The 26,950-nt window shown below is 47.2% G+C and overlaps 1 protein-coding gene across 1 annotated transcript in view; it reads right to left on the bottom strand.

The window, feature by feature from the left end:
- CTSC (cathepsin C) overlaps positions 1-17,631 on the bottom strand; it is a 29,308-nt gene extending 11,677 nt beyond the window's left edge. Inside the window, exons 1-2 of the mRNA XM_001512090.5 lie at positions 17,428-17,631; positions 14,475-14,620 (exon numbers count right to left, since the gene is read on the bottom strand). Of these exons, the coding sequence (XP_001512140.2) occupies positions 14,475-14,620; positions 17,428-17,611 (330 nt within the window). The 5' untranslated portion in view covers positions 17,612-17,631. The remainder of the gene's footprint in view (positions 1-14,474; positions 14,621-17,427) is intronic.
- Between the last annotated feature and the right edge of the window lie 9,319 nt (positions 17,632-26,950).

Raw genomic sequence — 26,950 nt, 5'->3', positions numbered from 1 at the left:
AGCAAATTCCATTGGCCAATTGGGTGCAAAGTCCCTGAATCGCGTCCAAAGTTGCTAGGGCACCCACAAGTAGGCCTCTTCTCCTTCGCAAAGGAAAGTGAGAGTTCAGACAGGGGTAAGGATGATTCAAGCAAAAAGCAAACAAGTGGCTGCAATTAACTGGAAATTTCCAATAAAACTGCTTGAATAAATAAATACCTCAGACTGGCGGCAGTGTATAGTTACCTTAATATCTTCTGCCACAAAGCCCTGAGATGCTTTAGGGAGTTTTTTTTTAATGGAACGTATTAAGCGCTTACTACGTGCAAGGCACAGTACTAAGCTTGGGGGTAGAGAAACGATAACCAGGTTGGACACTGTCCTTGTCCCTCGTGGGGTTCAGTCTTAATTCCCATTTTACAGATGAGGTCATTGAAGCACATAAAAGTTAAGTGACTTGCCCAGGGTTATAATAGCAGACCTGGGGTGTAGACAGAATTAGAACCCAGGTCCCGTGACTCCCAGACCTGGGCTCTTTCCACTAGGTCATACTGCTTCAAAACAACTACCATGAGGTGTTTTATTGCCACAGCACCTTACGTCGGTTATTTTAATGTTCTCCTTGCAACGTTCCTGTGGCTCGCACATTAGTATCCCCATTTTACAGATGGGGAAACTCAGGCATGGGGAGGTGAAATGAATTACCCAAGGCCACACAGTAGACAGGTGGAAGATCCAGAAGTAGAATCCGGGACTTTTATACTGCAAGCTCGTTGTGGGGAGGTCATGTGTCTGTTATACTGCACTCTCCCAAGCGCTTAGTACAGTACTCTGCATACAGTAAGCACTCAATAAATACTCAATAATATCCTTCAGAGTGCACTGATTCTCTGAAAGAATACATCCCTTCCTTCCCACTCCACACACATTTTTAAATTTCAAAATCATTCTACATCTACTCCTCATAACGGTAACGCGATGGGATAAAAAATGAAAGAATGTGCGGAATGAACTGCTTTCCAGGGTCTTCGGGGTAACGTTTGTGTCTGCTGAGCGGGAGGTCAGGATTAATCATTAGGTTGTAATATAGCCGTCAGCACGGATGTGGATGTGGAACGAGTCCCAGGTCAGGACGTCCAGCACAGCTAGGGGTGAAGCGGCAGCTAAGACATTTTTCAAGTTTGCAGGTTTCTCTTTGCAAACTTCCTGGACGGTCCGGACTTCAGGCAGAGAACGACGATTTCTCAAAACACACGTCAAGCCCAACGGCTTCATTTGTAGATGTGGCCGAGGGTGTTGTCTGCCTTGTTTTTTTGGAAAGGATCCAAGCTCCTCTAGGGCCGGGACCCTTTTTCGCAAGAAACATATCCTTCATCGAGGCACAGTAACCTCGTCAGGGAGTCGTCAGACAAATCTCCCTCTCCAGAATGAGGGCTGAGTCATGCAGGATTTTCCAAGTGGATTTGGGGAATAAAACCATAAGGAGATGATGCGGGGCTTGCATTCTACTCACCCCATTTTCAGGACTGTAATGATTGACTGGGTCAGGGTTCCCCAACTAAGCCCTCATATCTCCTACTCCCTCTCGGGTCACCCTTGCCCTTGGTTTGGTGCCCTTTAAGCATCTGATAGTCACGTCATCTCCAGCCCCACAGCATTTATGTACACATCTGTAACTTATTTTAACGCCTGTTTCCCCCAAGACTTATCTTCTTGTGGGGAGGGAACGTGCCGACCAACTCTGAGGTATCGTACTCTCCCAACCGCTCAGTATAGTGCTCTGCAGAGAGTAAGCACTCAGTAAAACAACAGTCCAGTTGATTGTGTGGGCTTCTGATTGGGCAGTGTGGTCTATTGGAAAGAGCCGCCGTGAAGCTGGAGGCCTGGGTTTGAATCCTAGTTCAGTGGAAAGAGCCCGGGCTTGGGAGTCAGAGGTCATGAGTTCGAATCCCGGCTCTGCCACTTGTCAGCTGGGTGACTGTGGGCAAGTCACTTAAACTTCTCTGGGCCTCAGTTACCTCATCTGTAAAATGGGGATTAACTGGGAGCCTCACGTGGGACAACCTGATTACCCTGTATCTACCCCAGTGCTTAGAACAGTGCTCTGCACATAGTAAGCGCTTAACAAATACCAACATTATTATGAGTGCTGCCACTGGCCTATTCTGTGGCCCTGAGACAGTTACTTAACCTATCTGGGTCTCACTTTCCTCGTTTGTAAATTGGGGATGAGATAAATCGTGGTCCCCTTGTACAATTCCCACCTGTATATTCTCTCCCAGTGCTTTTTATTTAATACTATCACTGTTGCTTAACAGATTCTGCCATTATCTTCATTTTTGTCCTTCTGTAGGAGATCAATTTAAAAGAGGGAACTGAATCAGAGACATGATGACTTGCACAAAAGTGAAAACTCCCAGGCACTTGAGCTAGGGTTAGAATTTATAGCTTTAATTCAAGTCTCACGCAAATCACATACAAATTCACATGTGACTTTCCTAAGTGATTTGGTGTGTCCAACAGAATGGGAGGATTGGGCGGGCAGTTTTCCTAGCAAAAGAGGACGATCAGTAGTACTTATTGACTGCCAAGTGGGGACAAAGCAATCGATCAATCTTATGGGTCCAACTGGATTTTAGCTTGTCTCTACCCCAGCACTTAGAGCAATGCCTGGAAAGCAATGATAAGCACTTAAATACCATAAATAAAACCTTTTTGGTAGACACGTTCCAGACTGAACTAGGCCCTAGAGAACGCCGATAGAAGACACGATCCCTACAGTCTCCCCTGTACTTGTCGACCTTAAAATCACAAGGTCTCACTGGGAGCCAGAGATCCCTTTAGGAAAAACAGAAAAACATCCTTGTTGCTCAACTGCCTCCTCAGCAATCAGCCTCTTTACCCAAAAGGAACAGAGTTATGCAGAAACAGAGGTAGACTGTTTTTTTCTCCAGGAAGTTGAATACCCTTTACCCTCTCCTCACTCTGCAGAGCCAGTTCAGGAAAATCAATCCAAGGTTCCCTGTGCTTGTGCCTACTTTGCCTAGGCTCAGAACAGCCTCCGGAGAGGGTGATTCTGAGAGCGTCGTTTGCGAAAACACCAGCCTTTACACTGAGATTTCGTTCACTTCTGCCAAACTCCACGACGGCAACCCGAAGGGGACTGTTGTAATCGCCTAAGGGAAGCCCATGGTTTGTGATGACAATGGTTGGCCTCTGTTTAAACCAATTTTGACACGCCAGTAAGAAACTGTTTCCATTTCTGTCTTCCCCCGCTCTAGACTGTAATAATAATGATGGTATTCGGTAAGTGCTTACTATGTGCCAAGCACCGTTCTGAGCACTGGGGTAGATACAAGGTAAGCAGGTGGTCCCACCTGGGGCTCACATTCTTAATCCCCATTTTACAGATGAGGGAACCGAGGCACAGAAAAGTTACGTGACTTGCCCAAGGTTACACAGCAGATAAGTGGAGGAGCCGGGATTAGAACCCATGATCTCTGACTCCCAAGCTCAGGCTCCTTCCACTGGGCCATGCTACTGTAAGCCCATTTGGGGCAGGAATTCTCTTTATTGCTATATTGTACTTTCCAAGCACATAGGACGGTGCTCTGCACGCAGTAAGCCCTCAATAAATATGACTGAATGAATGAATAAGCTGGCAGTTTTTCCGCAGGGCCTTTTCCCTCTCCTAGTCTCTCAGGCCTCCCCTCAGCTGTCTAGAGAGCCAGAAAAAAAGCCAAATGATACCCAGTGTTCTCACCATCAGCTGATCCTGCCATTTGAGTAGGCTGACAGCTGTTCCTCACGTTCCAGAGATTCAGACCCCTACCCCTAATTCATTTTAAGGTCAGGCTCTCCACTAGACTGGGACCTCCTTGTGGTCAAGGATCGTGTCTTCCGGCTTTCTCCCAAGCACTTCGTACAGTGCTCTGCACACAGTAAGTGCTCCATAAATCCCTGATTACTTAGTTGGGAGTACAGAGTCATTGTTCCTTCTCCAGTCTCTTGCCACAGACCTGCTGGGTGACATCCCTGTGCCTCAGTTCCCCACCCCCGTTAAACTCGTGCACCCAAAATTTCCCTATCTTTCAGGACATCACGATCAGAAGGGGGGAAGTCTTATCCTTCCTTACTAGGGAAGCAGTGTGGCCCGAGTGGAAAGAACGTGGGCTGAGAGTCAGAGCAACTGGGTTTCAATCCCACCTCTGCCACTTGTTCGCAGTGTAACCTTGGACAAGTCACTTCACTGTGCCTCATTTTCCTTACCTGTTCTTCCTTCCCGTAAGAGTGTAAGTCCTCTGTGGACAGAGAGGGTGTTTAATCTGATTTTATTACATCTACACCCTGTGCTCAGACCACAGCAAGCACTTAAATACCATCATTATGCCCTGCATGGCAATAAGTAAAGGTGAGGGGAGATGGGCAAGACTTCTGACCTAGACCTTCCTCTTTTGAAATAAAGAAAGGCATTACCCAAAATAAACAAATGAATTTTCAAGCAATCTACTATTTGTGTGTGGTGGGGGGGGGGGGGGGGCAGTCGTTTGTTTATTGACTTTTTTAAACAATGCAGTTGGAGGACTGGATTAGCAGCTGGCTTAGAACTCTATAGAAGCACTTTGGCTTCTTGGAGCTGAATCAGTAGCTGACGATTCCCAATCAAAGAGGCCTCTCCTATCTTACAGCCTGCCTGTAGAAAGGCTGGGTTAGGCCTTGCTTCTCTGATGAGGCAAAACGTCCTTGGAATACTGATGAAAAGCCAGCTCAGACGGTCCCTAGATTAGGCTGCGTTATCCCCCGGTCAACCTGTCAGAGCTGTGCGTGTTCAATACATCCAAATGTCCTGTTGAAGGTTAGCAAGGGAACCGCTAAGGAAACGAGAAACTACAATTCCCAGGAGTAAAGAGGCTGCCTGATGACTATTTTGCATGCCCATAAAGGCTGATCCTGGATAGAGCACATTCTCCCACATTCTCTTTCAGCGGGGAAGAGGGGACTGGAGAAAAATCTTTTTTTCCACCCCCCCGGTGCTGGTGGAATGAGGAGCTGCATCATTCAATCCCATCCCCTAAATGAAGCTGATGGGAAGGTAAGCCAGGGAAGTGAGAATCCACGATCTATTCTAGACTTCTGTACTGCTCATTTTAGTTTGTGCTTTCAGAAATCTCTATTTGGCCTTACTTTTGGGTGCTTTTCAATTGTATCTTCAATTAAAATATGATTTGTTAGCAATGAGAGTTTTACAACTCTCTGAAGGACTCTGGCAGCGTTCCCTTTCAGATTCTGCAACTCCATTAGTTCTCTGCAATGGCTGGACTGGTGAAAGATTGTGCCTATTCTACGGATTTTAGTGCAGTAGCGCCTGCCCCACAAAACACATGAGCCTAATACTCTGTTTACAAGAGAGGAGAAGGGCTAAAAAAACCCCCTAACACTGTGGGTTCATGGAACTCAAGACACAGCCCCTTACAGTTGAACAAACATAGTTTGCAAGTTACACATGGGCTTGAAACATCCTCTTCCTTCAGGTCCTACATGCCGCTGCTCTACCAAAACCTTTCTCCTCCAGGAGTCCTTCCGTGATTAATCTCTCATCTTCCAATCCCATTTCTCCCGCTCCTGTCATTGCCTTGCCTCCTCAGCAAGTGGTTTGCTCACTTCCCAACTCCCTAGAGCACTAATGTACATAGCTCTGACCTGTTGCTTCTCCCTACCTACAAATTTAATTTTAGTGACTGTCTCTCCCTTTTAGACTTAGCTCCTCAAGAGCAGGGATTTTGTCTACTAACCTACTGTACTCTCCCGAGTGCCTGTCAAGGAGTAAATGTTCAATAACTACTACTGATGAATTATTCCCAAAGTTCTTCCACTTCCAGTACAAACGCTTAGTACAATGCTCTGCACACAGTAAGCACTCGAGAAATTCGACTGAATGAATGCTCAGAATGGCCCGTACAGGCCCAAAATGATACACCATAATTGTTGAGCACTTACTGCGTGCAGAACACTCTATTACGTGCTTGGGAGAGTACAGGTAGGTAGACATGCTCTCTGCCTACCAGAAGCTTACAAACTAGAAGGGGGTGACTAAATTATATACTAAGTTAAATGTGGATATAAATTGTAATACGTTATAATGTATAACATATGTTCTATGGGGCTAGGGATGAAGTGAATATCAAAATGTTTATTCAGTCAATTATATTTGAATTCTTAGTGTGTGGAGAGTGCTTGGGAAAGTACAATATAACAAAAATTCCCTGCCCACAACCAGCTTAGAATCTAGAGAGGGACAGACCCCTGTGTGTGAACCCTAGTTTGTGTCAGTTCAGTTTACAAGATTCTTTCATCCATTGGTCAAAAAATCAGCTAGTACAGCTGCTCTGACTAAACAAATGCTTCAGTTGGCGAGACTGGAATTTCAATCCAAGCAAATCTATAAACTCACTGACCAGAACCCAAGGCATCTTGTTTCTGCTGTTGGGGACTGAAAACCAGCCTGGAAAGTATCACCTTTAAAAACAGATGTAGGGTTGGAATCCAGAGAACGTTTCTTTAGTTACCAGGTCTGAAAGATGATCCTTGTATCTTTTCCCAGTGCCGAGAGCAAGCTCTTAGATGCAATAAATTATAACAATCCAAACCCACTGATAAATAGGGTGGCCAGGATGTGCACTGTTTAAATGACCGGGCCAGGGGAGAAACAAAACCCGCTGATTAGCTGGTATTAACAAATAACAGTGAATGGGTGTCATTCCTCCCACACTCCCTCTCCCCTGACAGGAAATATCCTTTCCTGGGAGAATAACGGATGTGGAGGGAAAGGGATGAAGAAAAAGTGACCCAGTAGATGAATTTGGCAATAATTCCAGAGTTGCCTCATGAAGCAGTTGCAACACGGAGTAGTTATATTAATAGAAATTCCCTTACGGGCAAGATATCTCTTTCCCTCTCAGATTGTGAGCCTTGTGTGGGACAGGGACTGTGCCCCCCTCAGCCCTGGCACTTAGCACAGTGCTCTGGCATATGGCAAGGGTGGTGTTGAAGCAGACCCAGCAACCTTACCAACAAATTGATCTCATATCTGAGTCTCTAGCTCCCTGGTCATCTGGTGTCCCCCCAACTTTCCAACAGCCCCTCATACTATCCCCCAGTCTTGACCTAGGAGCCCCAGCTCTTCCCCCACAGCATGGGAGAGGCAGGGCTCGAGAAGGGTGATTGGAGGGAAAAGTACATCAGTGTTCAGATGCCGGGCCCCTTGACTCCAGCACTTGTTAGAGAAGAATGCCCTGTTTTTCTGCCACAGTTAACCAGCTGTCGCACACTTATCAACGGACTCATTTCTGATATCATCGAAGCCTCCTTCCTAGTCAATGGTATTTATTGAGTACAGAGCACAGTACTAAGCATTTGGGAAAAGAACAAGAGACATCATCCCTGCCCACAAGTCATTTGCAGTCTAGAAGGGGAGACAGACATCAAAATAAAATTATAAACATTCCAAATTCCCACTCTTCCTCCAAATTTCTAACAGCAACCAACCCCTTCTTTCCCTTGGTATTTGAGAGTTTATGCTGTGTAGAGCACTGTACTAAGCACTTGAAAGCATACATTAGAGTTGGTAGATCTAAACCCTGCCCTCAAGGAGCTTACCATATGATGCTTCATACTAATTCTCTTCCTCCTGCTCATTTCCCATCTACCGGTGATTTGCCTGGAGCAACCGACTGTATCCAAGGCCAGGTCTCCACTAGCAGAGAAAAGGGGAGCAGCTGTCTGGATAACTTGGGCCCCGGATAACTTGAGGACCCCCCGCCCCCCCGCCAAAATCAACTTTAGCTCAGAACACCCAGATGAAGAGGGGAATGTTTATTTTCCTCTAATTACCTCACCTTTTCAGTTGAATCTGAGGTAATTTATTTGAGACCAGGCTACATGGTTTTCAATGACATTGCTCCTTCAGACATCCCATTTCTTAACATAATAGGGTCTGGGGGCCCCCTCTTATTGTAAAGGTCAAAAGGAAAGGAATGGGTGAAGGAAAAATAACCCACTTGGAGGTACAGTCAAGGCCATAATCATCTCAAATTTCTTTAGTGTAATTCAACCGAAAATATTCAAAACAGAGATAAATTTGGTATGTTGCAGAATGAAGGGCCACTTGAAATAGTGATTTTTCAAGGCAAGCATCTCTCCAGACATTGACTTCCGTCCTCGAGGGGCAAAGGTGACAGCAAAGATGGTACTGACATCCAAACGGGAAGGATGGGCTGAAGAGACCACGGGTGGGCCGGCAGTCCCCGCCCCCTGCTCCTTCTGAGTGATGACTCTCCTATGATGGCGGGCTGAAGGTGCCATGTGCAGGGCCCTCTGGCTTTTGCTTCTCTGCCTCAGTCTGCCCGGCGCCCAACTTCTGCCCATTACCCCATTTCTGATTCTCCATGCCAGGCTGAGCTGCCTATTTATTAACTATAAGACAATAAAACTCAGTTAGGAACTAGTGGCATATACATTCCACGTATTTTGAGGGGGCATCTTCCTTAATCAGTGATGTGTCCACCTCCATGGGGGCGGTAGTCCCTGCAGCTCTTTGAGCCGAGACCCCCCCCCCCCCCACCCCCCAGCCTCACTCACCTTAGGTCTCTTACAAGTCCTGAGAATTTCAGATCAGGATTGAAGAGACCCAAAATGGCAGTGGTTGGCCTTCAGCCCCCACTTAAATCCCTGTCCCCTCCCCTCCCTTCAATCAGAATGCGAAGTTGTCACCTATAAGCCCTGAGTTAAAATGCCCCCCCTTCATAAACGCTTTAAGTTTTTGTTAATTTCCCCCCGGCTTCCTCATCTAGTCCCCGCGACATCGCCAAACACCTTGTTAGCGATATACATTGGCCATGCAGCTTCTCAGATTTAATACGCACATGCACTAAGGCTCTCAGTTGGCAGGGAACAGCGATTAGAACCCAGCTCCTTTCGACTCCCAGGCCCGTGCTTTATCCGCTAGGCCACACTTTTCTGCCTCCTACTTAGTCTGTAAGCCCCATGAGGGGAAGAGACTGTGTCCAACCTGATTATCTTGTATCAAGTCCAGCACTTAATAGTGTTTGACAAAAACTAAAACTACTAATATTATGTATAGAAAGGATAAGGGAGAATGTACTCTCTCCCATCCTTTAACCTAGTGCTTGGCATATTAAGTGCTTAGCTCAATTAATATGTGCCAAGCACTGTCCTAAGGGCTGGGAGGGAGGAGTACATTAGTGGTTTGTTTTTTAAACAAGTGGGGTTCTTAGGCTACTTTGCTGTCGATAAAGAGAGGTCTGTTTGCTTCTCCCCCCACATCTGACTAATCTCTAGATTGGGAAGGTACACAGGAAAGGGCAGAAAGGGAAGTTGCCCATAGAAACTCCTTTCCCTGTTCCATTAGCCCGTCTTCTTCCATGTAAGAGACCAATAAAGGAGGTGTGTCAGCCAGCCCTGAGGGGATCAAGCACAATTAGCTTTTGGGAAGGGCTAGAAATGCCTTCCCCTCAGGCAAATTTAAAAGCCTATTAAAAAAAAACCTACAACAATATCAGGAACCAAGATGGTGGCTTGAGGAGCTGGACATAGTACTAGGGAATTCTCCCGAGCACTTAGTAAGGTATCCTGCACTCAGTATAACTGATTGATTGACTGACTAGGGATAGTGACACCTCTGGCCTCAGCTCCTGGCTATCCTGATCACCTAGCTCCTCAGCTCAATAGATCGATTAGATTGTAAGCCGGTCAATGGGCAGCGATTGTCTCTATCTGTGGCCAAATTGTACATTCCAAGCGCTTAGTACAGTGCTCTGCACATAGTAAGCGCTCGATAAATACTATTGAATGATCCTCCTTGAGAGAGCCACAGGTTCTGGTCAGAATGGTATTCCAGAATGCATTGTACTGTCCCCAGCTAACTGGAAGCGATAAAGGAAACTCTCATTCTTAAAAACAGGACTAATGACATGCCTTATCGGTAAGAATGATGAGGGTGGAAAGTTCAAGCAAGGAAAGGGACTGTAGAAGAGACACAAAGCAGAGGCTCCCCCCCCCCCCCCCCCCAACACAAATGCACACACACGCAAAAGCAAGGCATTTGGTAATATTAGAAAGCTGAAAATATTTCAAACAAGCTCACCAAAGTTGTTCCTCTGATGTGGCAAATGATATTTCCCCACAGTTCCCAGGCTCAAGAACAACTGACTCGTAAAATCAGTGACATCCTACGAAAATTTTACAATGGGTGAAGTGTGATGTTATTAAGACATTAAGCAACAATCATAGAGGCATATAACAAAAGCCAGAAATTTCTGCATTTTCCTTTAAGGAAGCATGAAGTTCCTTCCAAAAGTCAGCAACCATAAAACGTTTATGATACACTGAGACCTTTCAGCTCACGGTGGCTGAATTATCTTTCGGCAAACATTCCTGTAATGAGATTTTTTTTAAAAGCTGCAGGCTGTCCAGTCATCACACACGAGTCATTAAGGTCATCTGCATGAATGATCTGGTTGCAAGAACAAAAGCGAGGGCAATCAGTGGCCAGTCGGTCGTGTTTATTGAGCGCTCACTGTGTTCAGAGCACTGCACTAAGCGCTTGGGAGAGTATAACGATAAACAGACGTTGACTTGTTTGAGCTAGAATGCCCACTCCATAGATGAGGGAGTGTGGGCCCCCTTCAATGGTTTGTACAGGACTTCCCGGGCCAGATCTCTGACCAGACCTGAAAGATTCCATGCGGGGCTGAAAAGATCCAAAATGGAGGCCTTTGGCCTCCTTGCTCTTTGAAGCCTGCTCCCTCGCAGTTATTGCCCCTAAAATCTCTGCCCACTTTTTGCCTCTATTCACCACAAGTAGTGCGTCCCTAAACTTTCTAATTTTTTTGCCTCTGTCGGGAGACGACTTCCAGCAACACAAGGCTTGCGGGTGCATTCCCAAGGTACTAGAGTAGGAGAATGACCTAATGGAAAGAGCTCGGGCCTGGGAGTCAGAGGACCCGGTTTCTAAACCCAGCTCCAGCATCTGTCTGCTGGGTGACCTTAATACCACAATTATCATTATCATTATTATTACTACACAAGCAATAATAGCACAAGAGCCCATGTCAGTAGTATGCACCGGCCCAATGCTATTAGCCAAGCAAGGATTAACTCTAAACGTACGACATATGGTCCGAGATAACCAAATGCAATTTTTGTGGACTGATGTCCATTTTCTTCTATCCTCAAACCATCCACAAGCTCATTTCTCAGAATTAGAGTTAGCTCAAATTTCTCCTCCTTCCCTGGTAATTTTCCTAATCACATTTCTCTGGAGCCCCTTGGAAAGATAATCTGTCTAGGAGCTAGGAGGGGCAGATGGGGGTTGGGGGAGAAAGAGAGAGAGAGAAAGAGAGAAAGAAAGGTAAGCAAGACCTAATCAGTGTTTTAGCCCTTTAGCAAAACTACCTGTGGACTTGATTTAACTTATCTTTGTAGCTCCTACTTCTAGACAAATCCTAGAGGACTGTGGAATGGAGTTGAGGAGAGGCAGGGAACACCACACATTTCTCAATAAATTTCCCCAAATATCTTTTTTACTTCTCAGAAATAGATCTTCTGAAAGAGGAAGCCCATTGAACTTGCTTGGAGAGTTCAGGCGCCAACTTAGTTCCTTCTGACATCTTGAACGGAACGACACAAGAGGAGAGTAGCGGTGAGAAACCTTGTCTCGGACACAGAGATTTGGTATAGAGAGTGGGGATTAGCCCAACGAAGGCACAGCGGTGTGGCTCAGTGGAAAGAGCGCGGGCTTGGGAGTCAGAGGTCATGGGTTCGAATCCCAGCTCAGCCACTTGTCAGCTGTGTGACTTTGGGCAAGTCACTTCACTTCTCGGTGCCTCAGTGACTTCATCTGTAAAATGGGGATTAAGACTGTGAGCCCCACATGGGACAACCTGATTCCCCTCTGTCTCCCCCAGCGCTTAGAACAGTGCTCAGCACATAGTAAGCACTTAACAAATACCAACATTATTATTATTAAAATCCTACAGAGCTCAAAAGTGAGCCACTGGATCACTACCGCTAGGCTCCTTCCTCTTTTTTCAGAAAGCAGCAGCTTTCCTCACAGGGGTATCTATGCCTACAATAATAATAATGTTGGTATTTGTTAAGCACTTACTATGTGCAGAGCACTGTTCTAAGCGCTGGGGTAGCTACAGTGCTATCAGCTTGTCCCACGTGAGGCTCACAGTTAATCCCCATTTTACAGATGAGGTAACTGAGGCACAGAGAAGTGAAGTGACTCGCCCACAGTCACACAGCTAAGTGGCAGGGCCGGGATTCGAACCCACGACCTCGGACTCCCAAGCCCGGGCTCTTTCCACTGAGCCACGCCGCTTCTCTACAAGAAACCGCAAAAAGCGTCTCAACCCGTTCATCTTTCATTAATGGAGGCTCACCCCACTTGGTCACTGGCATCGCTTTTCCCTCTGCGGACACACGGTGGAAGTTGAACAACTCCATCCCATTACACAAGTGCGGAGTCCCATACAGTACTGCCACTGACCTCATCTGCTAGGCTTTTTCCTACCACTGTCTGCCTTTTTTCCCCTCCACCGAGCAATGAGGGGATAGTGGAGGAAAGGTAGTCACTTAGAGGGGGGCAGTGGCCCATTATTAACTGGCATATCCTTCCTTAGCCAAGCGATAAATGCGCGTGGCTTTCAAGAAGCTAATCCACAAGATGAAGACTCACCCGCTTCGGCCGGCTCAAAAATCACGGCCTGAAGCTTCTTGAAATCCAAACGTATTCGATTGGTTATAGTCTGCTCCATAATCTGTTCCAGACTGTAAATTCGTCTCTAGACTGCAAGGCCGTTGTGGGCACAGAACGTGTCTACCAACTCTGTTGCACTGTACTCTCCCAATTGCTTAGTAGAGTGCTCTGCACACGGTAAGCACTCAAATACACCGATGGATAAAAACTGAAATAAATAACGATCCCGCAGACCCTCCTTTTATCCCAGTTATTCCTCCTGCTTCTACTATTTATAAACACTTACCGTTCCCCCATTAGACCGTAAGCTCCTCCAGGGCAGAGAACATGGGTCTTGCTACTTAGCACAGGGCATAGCGCTCATTGGGTGCTCAGTAAATATCACCCATCAAGAGATTGATTATCCCTGACATGCAGGAAACCACGCGACTTGATCACGAGAGACATTTTCATTCTCAACAAATTGGCAAAAGGAAAAAGGAACCATTTCCTTCAATACTTTCCGGGGCAGGGTTTGCTCCCACTCCTCTCACCCTCCCACTGGTGTTCTGACTTGCTGCTGGCCCACCTTAAGCCAGCATGTGGCATACACCCACTTCCTCCCAGCATGGCACACACCAGCTTCCTCCCTGCCACTCCCCAAACCCTGGGCTGCAAAGTCTGTTTACGGTGTCTCTCCTAGTTCCAGAAATGAGGTGAGTTCCTCATCTCTGCCAATTGGATTCACTTCGCTGGGAAAAAAATAACAGAACCGCAGACACCACGAGGTGTGGTGAGGGTCTGTGAAGGGGTGTAATGTACAAGATTTACATTAGAGTAAAATAAATGTTTGCCCTGAGTGTCAGACATCCCCCAACCCTTCAAATTATATAAATAACAGACAGTGACTACCACATGATCCCTTTTTGAGTCAGCTTCCCTCAGTTAAACTGTATCGCCACAGCCGGCCCTTTACCAAATAACATTTAAGATCTCAAGGCAGTCTCCCATTGCATGGATTGAGAGGAGGAATCAGACGGGTCTAAAAGAAACCTAAATCTCTTTAGTTTCTAGACTATAAACTCGTTAGGGGCAGGGAACATCTGCTAATTCTGTTGTCATGCTCTCCCAAGCGCTCAGTACAGTGCTCTGCACATAGAAAGTGCTCAATAAATAAAATCCATGTCAAATACCTATATGGTTTTGAGGTCATCATTCAGGTTCAGGACTGCCATGATATGTATTTTCAAGAGAAGGCTGTAACGGCATCTCTCAAATGTGGCTGATGGCTGAAGCAGCGCAGCCTAGTGAAGGGAGCCCGGACCTGGAAGTCAGAACACCTGGGTTCTAACCTCGGCTCTGCCACTTACCTGCTATTTAACCTCGGGCAACTCATCTTCTCTGTTCCCTCATCGGCAAAATGGGGATTCAATCCTGTTCTCCCTCTGACAGACCGCGAGCCAGCCCCAAGTGGGACTTGATTATCTCCTATCTACCCCGGGGCTAAATTAATAAGTGCCTAAATACTACACTCAGTATTATTTATGGTTTAAAGAATTTATTTCCAGAGAGGTGAGGAGTTTTTAGGCTGAAACTCTGAACTGAGGGTGATAAATATTAGGACACCTGGCTCTGTAATCCCCACCCGCGCTTGAACGTGTGGAGCACTACGAGGAGTGGGAGACTCTAGGGTGGAAAAAAAAAAAAAGCCCCCAGATATTCTCACGAAACTGACCTTAAAAAAAGCAAACCATTTGTAGTCGTTTATGACAACTTCAAAGCCTTGATTGTAAATGATGGTGAAGAAGCCAGAGTTTCCAAGCTCATCGTGGGCGACATCAAGCTTCTGGAGGTGAACCACAACATTCTTTTCGGGGGGCCCTGAGGAGCACAAGCAAGAATGATGATGTGTCATTAGGGCAAAACCACTGAAACAGCATTCGCTCTCAACAGAGGAAGAGGATTTCATTAGCTCGGCCCCATGAGTAGTAGGCTTGGTCTTTGAAGGGGGGAGGGACCTACCACACAGGCCGTGGGTGGGAATTTCTCCACGCAGCAATTCGGGGCATCATCAGTCACCTAATTCTACCGCATGATCTACCCAAGTTAGGATACGAGGCGGGCAAAAGAACCCTTTTCCACGTCGACCGCCTCATCTCTAGGAAAGGGACGGCACAAGTTATTTACAATTAGCGGCAACCCCACTATATGGTCAACTCCTTGAGGGAAGGGATCCGGTCTGTTGTATTAAACTCTCCCGAGCACTTTGCACAGTGCCCTGCACACAGAAAGTACTCAAATACCACTGATTGGCAGAAGGCTTCAGAAGGTAAACGAGATGGAAGGGGAAGAGGAGAAAACTTAACGAGCGGCAGCCCAAACAAATCTCGTGGTGAAGGAAGAATAGAAAAATAGGCAAATAAAAGCAAATTTCTAAATACCTGGGAGTTCCAGAGCAGTGTCGAAGAGGGCGTAAACAAGTTCAGTAATTTGAAAGAAGAAAACCTTTTTGTCTTTCACATCCCTAAAGTGTGGGAACATATGTGCTTCAAACCAGACCCATATGTTTCTGTCCAACAAAACAAGTCAGTGTTGGCTTTGTGACAAATACACTGAACATAATTTAAACACGACTTTGCCTAGATGGGTCCCCGGCTTTGCCAAAACAGTGTATCAGAGCCTCAGTTATTTAACCATTCTGTTCACAAACGCTGCTCTTAAAAAACTTTTGTTTTCCTCATTCTACACCTACTTGGTCTTCTCTTCTGCGTCTTACAGGCTAGGAACCAATCAATTTTATTTACCGAGTGTTTACTGCGTGCAGAGCGGAGTAATAAGCAATTGGGAGAGTACAACATAACAGAGTTGGTAAACATTCTCTGCCCACATCGAGTTTACTGTCTAGAAGCAGAGACGGACATTAAATATAAATAAATTACTAATACGTAAGCCTCGGCCGTGGGGCTAGAGGGAGGGGTGAATGAATAAAAGGTGCAGATTCAAGCGGAAGGTGACCTACAGTCCCAAGCTCCAGCAACGAAACCTATGCCGCTTTTGCTAAGATAAAGTTTAGGACTGACAGAGATAATTTCCGCCCGCCCCCCTACCCATCATAAACTGCCTGAGATATTGTCTGTAAAACAGACGTAGCTGTGGAAAGCACCAGTCGAACGGTTCAAGTGTTAGAAGACCACAACTAATTATAATAATAATAATAATGTTGGTATTTGTTCAGCGCTTACTAGGTGCCGAGCACTGTTCTAAGCGCTGGGGTAGACACAGGGGAATCAGGATGTCCCACGTGGGGCTCACAGTCTTAATCCCCATTTTACAGATGAGGTAACTGAGGCACAGAGACGCTAAGTGACTTGCCCACAGTCCCACAGCTGGCAAGTGGCAGAGCTGGGATTCGAACTCAATTGGAGGGAGGACTGACGGGTGTGTGGACGTGTGTGTTTTTAAATCCCTAACTTTTCAGATGCAGCTGGAAAAACTACCGGTCTACGCGGTGAGCTGAGTGTCTGCGCTGGACACGCGTCTGTAGTCCTGTTAAAAAAGATTAAGTGTGACTTCTATTAAAAAAAGACCAATGTTCTTTGCCTCGTAGCGCTGAACTTCATTCACCCCGTCCAGGAGTTTCTGCAAGCACCAGTTGCTTTTCCCACACAAACCCAGCTCGTGGAACGAGTCTCGGAGCGAGCCAACTTCCCTCGCGGATCCAGATCTGCGGGGGAGTAAGTGCTGAGTTCTAAACACCCTGACGTCTTCCCTCCGTAAAACGTTTATGGCAAAGGGAGGGAAACAAAATGCAGCGTTGCCTAGAGGATGAGGGCTGCCAGCAAGTAGCCCGGGAGAAGCGATACATTTATCGTGCCTTAATTATGCCTTTAAAAGAGTAGTTTACGATGAAATGAGCTATAAAACAGTGTTTTATTGTTAGGTGTGAGAGAGCCTCGATTTACCCCCCTCTCTGCTCACCGTGGGCAGGAACACAACCAACTCCGTTACGCTCTCCCAAGCGCTTAATACAGTGCTCTGCCCACAATAAGCGCTCAGTAAATACCACCGATTGATCAATCGATTCTGCTCTGTCCCTGCCCCCAGAGCCTACAGGTAGTTTGGGGTCGTTTGAATCCTCCTCCACTCTCCCCTCCTCTCCCACCGGCCCGACTCTAGCTCCTCGGGGGCGGGGAACGTGTCTACCAACTCTGTCACGGTAGACTCTCCCAAGCGTTTAGTACAGCGCTCCGCACGCAGTAACGATCGATGGAGAGGGCACGGGGGGCTTGTTCGGGGGACAGAGGGGGAAGGAGTGGGGAGAAAGGAAAGGCAGGGAGAGGAAAGAATAGAGATAGAGGGGCAGCACGGCGTGGTGGCTACGGCAGGGGCCTGGGAGTCAGGAGGTCACGGGTTCTAATCCCACCCTTGTCTGCTGTGTGGCCTCGGGCAAGTCACTTCACTGTGCCTCAGTTTCCCCCCCGTAAAAGAGGAATTAAAACTGTGAGCCCCACGTGGGACAACCTGATTACCCTTTACATCCACCCCGGTGCTTGGCACAGAGTAAGCCCTTACATACCATCGTGACTAAATAGCGCAATCACTCTCACGATTACTTAGAGACGGGAAGAGGAAGGGAGAGGGACGCGGGGCTCCAAAGGGGTTGGGAGAAGGGGGAGGGAGACGCTTACCCATCACCGAGCAGTTGACGTTTCGATCCGGGGGGCCCCGGCCTTTGCCCACCTGGAAAATCCAGGTGCCTTCCAGGTCGGCGAAGGTGCAGTTGGCTGGAGTGTCGGACAGAGAGGGTCGGACCTCGGCCAGGAGGAGGAGGAGGAGGAGGAAGGGGAGAGCAGAGGAGGCCCGAACTCCCATCCCGGCAGTCTGGAGGGGGTGGGAGGGAGTTGGATGGGGAGGGAGTTGGATGGGGATGGGGATGGGGATAGGGCTGGATGGGGATGGGATGGGATGGGGCTGGATGGGGATGGGATGGGGCTGGATGGGGATGGGATGGGGCTGGATGGGGATGGGGCTGGATGGGGATGGGGCTGGATGGGGATGGGGCTGGATGGGGATGGGGCTGGATGGGGATGGGGCTGGATGGGGATGGGGCGGGCCAGCCAGCGGAGAGAAGCAGCTGGAGCTCGAAGCAAAAGCAGCGTGAACAAGTCGCAGCCGCGCTTAAATCTGCCAACTGCGGAAAACGGGCTGGTCCTGGCGAGGGCGGGCCTGGGAGTCACGTGGAAGCCTCTCCTCTTCGCTCCCTCCCTCCAGGACAAACACCTTTAAACCCCTCCCCGCTTAGAAACCACAAGGCTTTTTTTTTTTTTTAACACACCTCCCCACACCCACCTCTCTCTTTCTTTTTTTTAAACGGTGTGTGTTCGGCATTCATTCATTCGATCGTATTTATCGAGCGCTTAATGCGGAAGGCAGACGGCTTTTATTAATAATAATGATAATGATGATGGCACGAAGACTGTGAGCCCCACACGGGGCGACCCGATCACCTTGTATCTTCTCCGGCGCTTAGAACAGTGCTTGGCACAGAGGAAGCGCTTAGTGAGCGCTTAATGCGGAAGGCAGATGGCTTTTATTAATAATAATGATAATGATGATAACATAAGACTGTGAGCCCCACATGGGGCGACCTGATCACCTTGTATCTTCTCCGGCGCTTAGAACAGTGCTTAGCACAGAGGAAGGGCTTAGTGAGCGCTCAATCCGAAAGGCAGACGGCTTTTAATAAAAATAATAATGATGGCATTAAGGCTGTGAGCCCCACACGGGGCGACCTGATCACCTTGTATCTTCCCCGGCGCTTGGAACGGTGCTTAGCGCAGAGTAAGCGCTTAGTGAGCGCTCAATCCGAAAGGCAGATGGCTTTTAATAATAATAATGATGGCATTAAGACTGTGAACCCCACACGGGCCGACCTGATCACCTTGTATCTTCTCCGGCGCTTGGAACAGGGCTTGGCGCAGAGTGAGCACTTAGTGAGCGCTTAATCCGGAAGGCAGATGGCTTTTAATAATAATAATAATAAGAGCATTAAGACTGTGAGCCCCACATGGGGCGACCTGATCACCGTGTATCTTCTCCCGCGCTTAGAACAGTGCTTGGCCCGGAGTAAGCGCTGTTCTAAGCGCTGGGGTTGGGGGGATACAAGGCGATCGGGTTGTCCCACGTGGGGCTCACGGTCTTCATCCCCCTTTTCCAGAGGAGGTCCCTGAGGCCCAGAGAAGTGAAGTGGCTCGCCCAAGGTCACACGGCAGATAAGTGGAGGAAGTGGAATTGGAACCCAGGTCCTCGGACTGCCAAGCCCATGCTCTTGCCACTAGGCCATGCTGCAATCGTATGTGTGTATAAAAGCCATCCGCCTCCCGGATTAAGCGCTCAGTAGATACGATCGAGCGAATGAAAGTTTAACAAATACTATGAAAAAAAAATGTGAGTGTGTGGGTATAAAGACCGTCTACCTCCCGGATTAAGCGCTCAATAAACTCGTTGTTGGGTAGCGATTGCCTCTACCTGGGTTTAACAAATACCATCATTATTATTATTATTTTTTAACGGTATCTGTTAAGCATTCATTCGATCGTATTGACTGAGCGCTTAATCTGGGAGGCAGGCCGTTTTTATGCCCACACACTCACGTATTTTTTAATGGTATTTGTTAAGCATTCATTCATTCGATCATATTTATCGAGCATTTGATCCGGGAGGCGGGTAGATTTTATACACACACTCATGCTTTTTTTAAAATGGTATTTCAGTGTTTATTCAATCGTTTTTATTGAGTTTTTAATAATAATAGTTATGGTATTTGTTAAGCACTTACTACGTTCTAAATGCTGGGGCAGATATAAGGTAAACAGCTTGCACACAATCCCTGTCCCATATTAGGCTCACACGCTTAATCCCCATTTTACAGAGAGAAGTGAAGTGACTTCTCCAAGGTCACACAGCAGACAAGTGGAAGAGTGAGGATTAGAACCCAGATCCTTTTGACTCCCGGGCCTGGGCTCTATCCACTAGGCCATGCTACGCCTCTGCATACATGTGCAGACACGCTCCAGGAGCTGGGGCTAGCTTCACTTTTTGGTCTGGTTCAGTGCCCCAAAGGAACCAGAAGCAGCCCGAGTCACTGCCTCCTGGGAGCTCTCCCACCCCCACCCCCATAATGCTGGTATTTGTTAAGCGCTTACTAGGTGCAGAGCACTGTTCTGAGCGCTGGGGCAGATACAGGGTCATCAGGTTGTCCCTCGTGAGGCTCACAGTCTTCATCCCTATTTTACAGATGAGGGAACTGAGGCCCGGAGAAGTGAAGTGACTCGCCCACAGTCACCCAGCTGACAAGTGGCAGAGCGGGGACTCAAACCCATGACCTCTGACTCCCAAGCCCGGGCTGTTTCCCCTGAGCCATGCTGCTTCTCAGCATACACACACACACATATTTTAAGCATATTTTAAGCATCAGGGGCCAGTTTCTATCCACTAGGCCAAGCTGCTTCTCATTTACAATTAGTTGTATTAATGTGTCAAAGAAATGTTCAAATACACATAGGTAAGTCCTAATGGTGGATCCCGGACACTCTCTGATGCCGTATCTTTAAAATATCTGTCCTGCTCTCCCTGCTTGTCTGTCCTCCTCCTTCCTTCCTCCCTCCCTCCCCCTACCCATTTCAGTTCAGCCTCCCACTGCTTCGGTATCGTCGTGCTTTCACCCACGATCTGCCCGGCTTTTCTTTTTTTTCCTTTTCTGGCATTGGTTAAGTGCTTACTCTGTGTCAGGCACTGTACAGCAGCCGGGGCAGATACAAGTTAATCAGGTTGGACATAGTCCCTGTCCCACACAGGGCTCACAATCTTAATCAGCTGTGTTGCAATGACTGTTGCCTCAATCCTGCTTGAATTGACTACGTTCCAGGATCTCATCGTGACCTGCCTTTTGCTGGTAGTTGACACCTGGCTCTAGACTGTGATGCAAAATGATTCCAATATATGGACCGTGAAGTTCGAATCGACCTGATATATTATGTAAGAAGCCCTCCTTTCCTCATCTCCCACTCCCTTCTGCGTTGTCCTGATTTGCTCCCTCTATTCATTCCCCCTTGAGTCATTTATTATTCTATTTATTGTAATAACGATGTCTATAGATTTATAATTCTGTTTATATTGATTCTGTTGGTGTCTGTTTACTTGTTTTGATGTCTGTCTCCCCCCCCCCCCCAAGACTGTGAGCCCTTTGTTGGGTAGGGATTGTCTCAATCTGTTGCTGAATTGTACTTTCCAAGCAATTAGTACAGTGCTCTGCGCACGGTAAGCGCTCAATAAATATGAATGAGTGAATGAACAGCACTTATGTACGTATCTTTAATTGATTTATTTATACTAATGTCTGTCGGAGGACCTCTAGCTCACTGTGGGCAGGGAATGTGTTTATGATTATACCGTACTCCCCCAAGCGCGTAGAACAGTGCTCTGCACACGATTAATACTCACTATGCTCAATAAATACGACTGCTCACCGACTGACTTCCCCAGGAAGTCCTGGGTCCCGGTTCTTTCAGAGGAGGTTAAATTTCAGCAGATCTAAAATGGACGGAAATGTATTTTTGCTGTCCGGAGGTTTCGGCTGGGACCTACCATTCCAAAAACAGCGCTTCTAATCTTGATTTTGATTAGAATGGGAGGAATGGGAGTTTCCCCGACAATCTTGAGTAGATAGAATTTTATCTTTGAATCAACAGAACAGGCCAAAGGGGAGTAAGGTGTGGCTAGGAAGTGGATTTTGATCACTGTCAAAGTAGGGCCTGTTTCCCAAAATAATTAAAACGTCCCAAGAGGCATCTTGCTATTTTTGGCAAATGTTTGAAGTTCCCCTCACCTGTAGCCAGAATGCAAAATGAAGAAATCTGCTACAACCTTCACTATCCACCTGGTATCTTTTGTCCTACGGGTAGGATATAGAGTGGGGTACGTGGCGGCCTAGTGGAAAGAGCTCAGGCGCCGGAGCCGCGTCCACTAGTTCCACCCCTGCTGCTGGTCTCCCGTGTGTGTGATCTCGGACGAATCACTTAACCTCTCTTTCCTGATCCTCTGTTTCTTCTTTTGTAAAATGAGGGGAAAAAACTACGTAGTCGCCCTACCGCAGAAATGTAGTGTGGTAAAATGGACTGCATCCCGCTCGATTTACTTGTATCCATCCCAGCGCTTAGTGCCTGGCCCATGGTAAATGCCTAACAAATCCCATCATCGTCGTCATTATCATATATGAGATGAGTAATTGACCGTAGACTGTGATCTCGCTGTGGGCAGGGAATGTGTCTGCTATACTGTACTCTCCCAAGCGTTTAGTACAGCGTCCTGCATGCAGTAAGCACTCGATAAATACGAGTGAGTGATCGATTGAAATGATATGGGCAGGGAACGTGCCTGCTAATTTGTTAAGCGCTTACGACGTGCAGAGCGCTGGGGGATATACGGTGATCAGGTGGTCCCACGTGGGGCTCACGATCAATCCCCATTTTACAGATGCTGAGGCCCAGAGAAGTTAAGTGACTTGCCCAAAGTCACACAGCTGGCAAGCGGCAGAGCTGGGATTCGAACCCATGACCCCAGACTCCCAAGCCCGGGCTCTTTCCACCGAGCCACGCTGCTTCTCCTAATTCTGTTGAATTGTACTCTCCCAAATGCTTAGAACAGTGCTCTACAATATTAAGCCCTTAATAAAAATGACCGATCGATGATATGAGAGAGCTTGGGAATAAAAGCACTCTACAAAACCAAGGTATCATTATTATTATTATTATTATTATTGTTATTATCTCAGACAGTGAGCCCTACGTTAGACATGGACTATGTCTGCTCCTGTTTATCTTGAATCTATTCCAGTTCTTGATAGTCTCTCTCTAATTTGAATCCCCCCCCAATTGTCACTTCAGCACTTCCGTGCTACCTAAGCCCTTAAGAGCATTTTATACAAGCCCTATTATTTAAGAAATAATCTCAAGCCTGTGTATACTCTTTCCATTCTCTTTATCTGCAATTTATTTTAGGATCTGTCTCCTCCAATAGATTGTAAACTCCTTGAGGGCAGAGATCATCATCATCATCATCATAACTGTGGCATTTTTAAATGCTTACAATGCATCAAGCACCGAACTAAATGCTGGGGTGTATATGAAATAATTAGATTGGTCACAGTCCCTGTGCCTCAAGGGTCTAATGGGGAGAGAGAACACGTATTTAACCCATTTGTGGGCAGGGAATGTGTCAACCAACTCTGTTATCTGGTACAGCGTGGCTCAGTAGAAAGAGCCCGGGCTTGGGAGTCAGAGGTCGTGGGTTCTAATCCCGGCTCCGCCGCTTGCCAGCTGTGTGACTTTGGGCAAGTCGCTTCACGTCTCTGTGCCTCCCTTCCCTCATCTGTAAAATGGGGATTAAAACTGTGAGCCCCACGTGGGACGACCTGATCACCTTGTATCCCCCCCAGCGCTTAGAACAGTGCTTTGCACATAGTAAGCACTTAACAAATATCACCATTATTATTATTATTACTTCCCCAACCACTTAGTACAGTGCTCTGCACACAGTAAGCACTCAATAAATACCACTGATTGATGAAGAAACTAAAGCGTAGGGACGTTACGTAACTTTTTCAATATCACATAGAGGGTATGTCTACTAATTTTATTATTCTGTCCCACGTGCTCTGCGCACAGTAGGTGCTCAATAAATACTATTGACTGGTTGATCAAATAGCTCAATAAAACTCATAAATATATGTAGCGAAGCAGCACGACCTAGTGGATAGAGCACGAGTCTGGGAGTCAGAAGGACCGGGGTTTTCCTTTCGGCTCCGCCGCCTGTCTGTTGGGTGACCTTGGGCAAGTCACTTAACTTCTCTTTGCCTCAGTTATCCCATCTGTAAAATGGGGATTAAGACTGGGAGGCCCATGTGGGTCAGGACTGTGTGGTTATATCCACCCCATCACTTAGTACGGTGCCTGGCACATATAGTACACGCTTAACAAATACCCCAGTTATTAAATACCACAGTTTGGCAGGTATGGTTCTCGGGGGCGGGGGAATAGCGTGAGTGGTCCCCGGAAGACCTTTTCAAACCTAAAATTAGTCTGTTCGGGTCCCAAATGCCAACAGGTTCACTTGGGAATCTCAGTTACAGTCCTCTGGCACTCATAAGTGCTGCTCCTGCCACAGAATCTAATAATGAATAATGACTAATCCTTCCTTGGTAGGGAGAAAAATGCCTTCGTCATCGAGAGAGAGAGAGAGAGAGATCTCTGACCAGATAGCAGTGTGAACCTCTGCTCTCCCTAGGGAAACATCCAAATCCTTACTAATGCAGCAGTCACTGGGAATCCCCCTCCTCCACCATCCCAATTAAGAAGACAGGAAGCAGTTGGACTTTATGAGCACACAGCTGACCCCCTCACTCAAGCAAGCAGTTTTCCTTCTGACCTCCTCCTCCCCCTCCTCTTATCCCCCTTCCTCTAGGCTCTCCCTCTCCACATCCTCCTCCTCTGCTTCTCCCTCTCCTCGTTTTCTTTCTCCCCTTCTTCTTCCTCCTTCTCTCCCTCTCCCTCCTCTCTCCTCCCTTCAGCCACGTGGCCTCTAGGACGGATCCGTGGTTCTCCCTCTCACACGTGCTCTCCTCTCACACCTAAGCCTCGCCTGCTCCCCTTTATTCACCCCTCCTTCCGCCTCAGAGCACCTACGGACGTATCCGAAGTTCGTTTATTTATATTAATGTCTGGCTTCCCCTCCAGACTCTAAGCTCTTGTTGGTAGGGAACAAGATACATATGACTGATTGTTCTGCACCTGATCAGGGAAAACTCCGTTCCACTTGCAGGTCCGACGGATCTGTTGTATCATACTCTCCCAAACACTAAGTACAGTGCTCTGCACACAGTAAGCACTGAATAAATGCCATCGATCGATCGATCGATTGATTGATTGTTGCTTTCTGGGCTCGCTGGGATGGAGAACCGTCGTTTTAAGGCGGGCCGACCCTGAGCCAAGAGAACATTAGAAGCTGGAAAGCCAGTTGCGGGCAGGGAGTATGTCTATCACGGTGCGTCCTACTCTCCCAAGCACTTACCGCAGTGCTCCGCCCACAGTGAGGGCTCAGTAGATGCCACCGATGATGAAAGCAGGGGGCAATTGCAGGTTATTGCTCATCCTGTGGGGGTGGTGGGGAGGGAGAAGCCACAAAACGGGCAGAAGTTAGTTCCCCGGTCACTTTATCTCTGGGTTGTGGTTTGGATGATACGATGCCCCTCCGCCCGTAGAGGTGGGAACAGCCCATCCTCAACACATGACCTAGTTGTCCCAGCTGCTCAATGGACAAGGAAAACAGAGACTCTAACCTCACTGTGGGCAGGGAATGTGTCTGTTGTACTCTCCCAAGCATGTAGTACAGTGCTCTGCACTAGGTAAGTGCTCAATAAATATGACAGAATGAACGAAAGGGTCTGAAGGCGGACAGAGCCAGCCTCGTTCAGTGGAAACACACTGGGCTGAGGGGCAGGAGAATCAGGTTCAAGTTCAAGCCTCGCCTGCTGTGTGACCCTAGGCAAAACACTTTACCTCTCTGATCCCCAGTTTCCTCATCGGTAACGGAGGGGTAAAATAGATTGTGAGTTTAGTGTGGGATAGGGACTGTGCCTTATCACTTGACCTCCCTTTTATCCTGAGCACTTAGCATATAGTAAGAGCTTTATAATGATAATTTTTATTATTACTAAGAGCACGGGTTTGGGAGTCAGAAGACTGTCCTGCTGTGTGGCTGCCCAAGGGTAAGTCACAAATACTATTATAGTTATTATTATCATCATCATTATCATTTTATCCTCTCTGGTCCTCTGTTTCCTCATCTGAAAAATGGGAATAATAATAGCCTCTCCTCCCTACCTTAGAGGGATGTTGTGAAGACAGAATGAGATAACTGATGTCAAAGTCCTTTGGAAAAAGAAAAATAATAAATTGCAGGGATCATAATTATCGAGGGAAGGGATTGACCTCAAAATAACCCCTGGGAAAAAACGGTGATGGGGGACCTCCCCAGTTGCTGTGTGGGTAAGGCCTCTTTTTACGTGCCCCCCAAGGATGAAAAATGTGCCCTTGAACCAGTCTTTCCAGGCAACCTCGTAGCTAGGGAAGGGGCAGTGAGGGATTCTGAGAAGCCTGGAAATGTTTCTGAGAGGGAAAAAGAGGTAAAGAGGCAGAAGGAAATGGCCCCATAGAGGAAATTCAAAGCAAAATTAGAAGGGGAGAGTCTTTTAAAAAGAATAGCTCAACCGAAGCCTTCTTTTCCTCCCTCTCAAACTCACCTCTCTAAGAAGTCACACCTTCATCCCCTCCCACGTCTCCCCCCCGCCGCACCCTCCCATACAGACAGCCTCGTGATCCCTGGGGCAGGAATGAATTAGGAAAATTGAGGAAAAATTAATGGATTAGAGAGCTGGAAGAGAGAGAGGTCATGCAAAAGAGAGGGACCAGTAGGAGAAGACGGGAATAATTGTTTTTATTTCATGTTCGGTTTTTTCTCCCTCCCTTCTGATTTTCCCCACTCCGTTCCAATCTGTATTCAAAGGGAGTAGGTCCTCAGGGAGATGAGAGGAGATCTACTTGATTTTCCTGCTGGGCAGCTTTGCCACTTGAAGCAAGTCTAGACTTTCCCTAGGCTCAGCGACTCCAGTAGGACCCCATCAGGCAGGCTGGAAAGAAAATACAACCAGGCAGCGTAAGGGCCCCCAGAAAAGGTTTGCCCGGTTTGATTTCTGGTCACGGATCTCACCTCGGATTTAGCCAGCTGGCAAGGTGTGAACCAGAGAACGCCGAGAAGCAGCGTGGCCTAGTGGAGGGAGCCAGGGCCTAGAAGTCAGAGGGTTCTGGGTTCTAATCCCAGCTCTGCCACTTGTCTGCTGTGTGACCTCGGACAAGTCACTTAACTTCTGCATGGCTCAGTTACCTCTTCTATGAAAATGGGGAATAAGCCTGTGAGCCCCATGTGGGGCAGGGACTGATAAACTCGTATCTACCCCAGAGCTTAGTTCAGATCTTGACAGTAAGTTAAGTAAGTCAAGTAAGTTAGTTAAAGTAAACAAGTAAGTTAAAAAATTTTTTTTTAATCTACAAAAAAGGAGAAAATAGGAGAAATGGATATTTACCCCTCAAGAGTTGT

This window comes from Ornithorhynchus anatinus, chromosome 20 (genome assembly GCF_004115215.2).
Source record: "Ornithorhynchus anatinus isolate Pmale09 chromosome 20, mOrnAna1.pri.v4, whole genome shotgun sequence".
Classification (NCBI taxonomy): domain Eukaryota; kingdom Metazoa; phylum Chordata; class Mammalia; order Monotremata; family Ornithorhynchidae; genus Ornithorhynchus; species Ornithorhynchus anatinus.
Note: the sequence above shows the minus strand (reverse complement) of the source record. Positions and strands in the feature narration are given on the sequence as shown.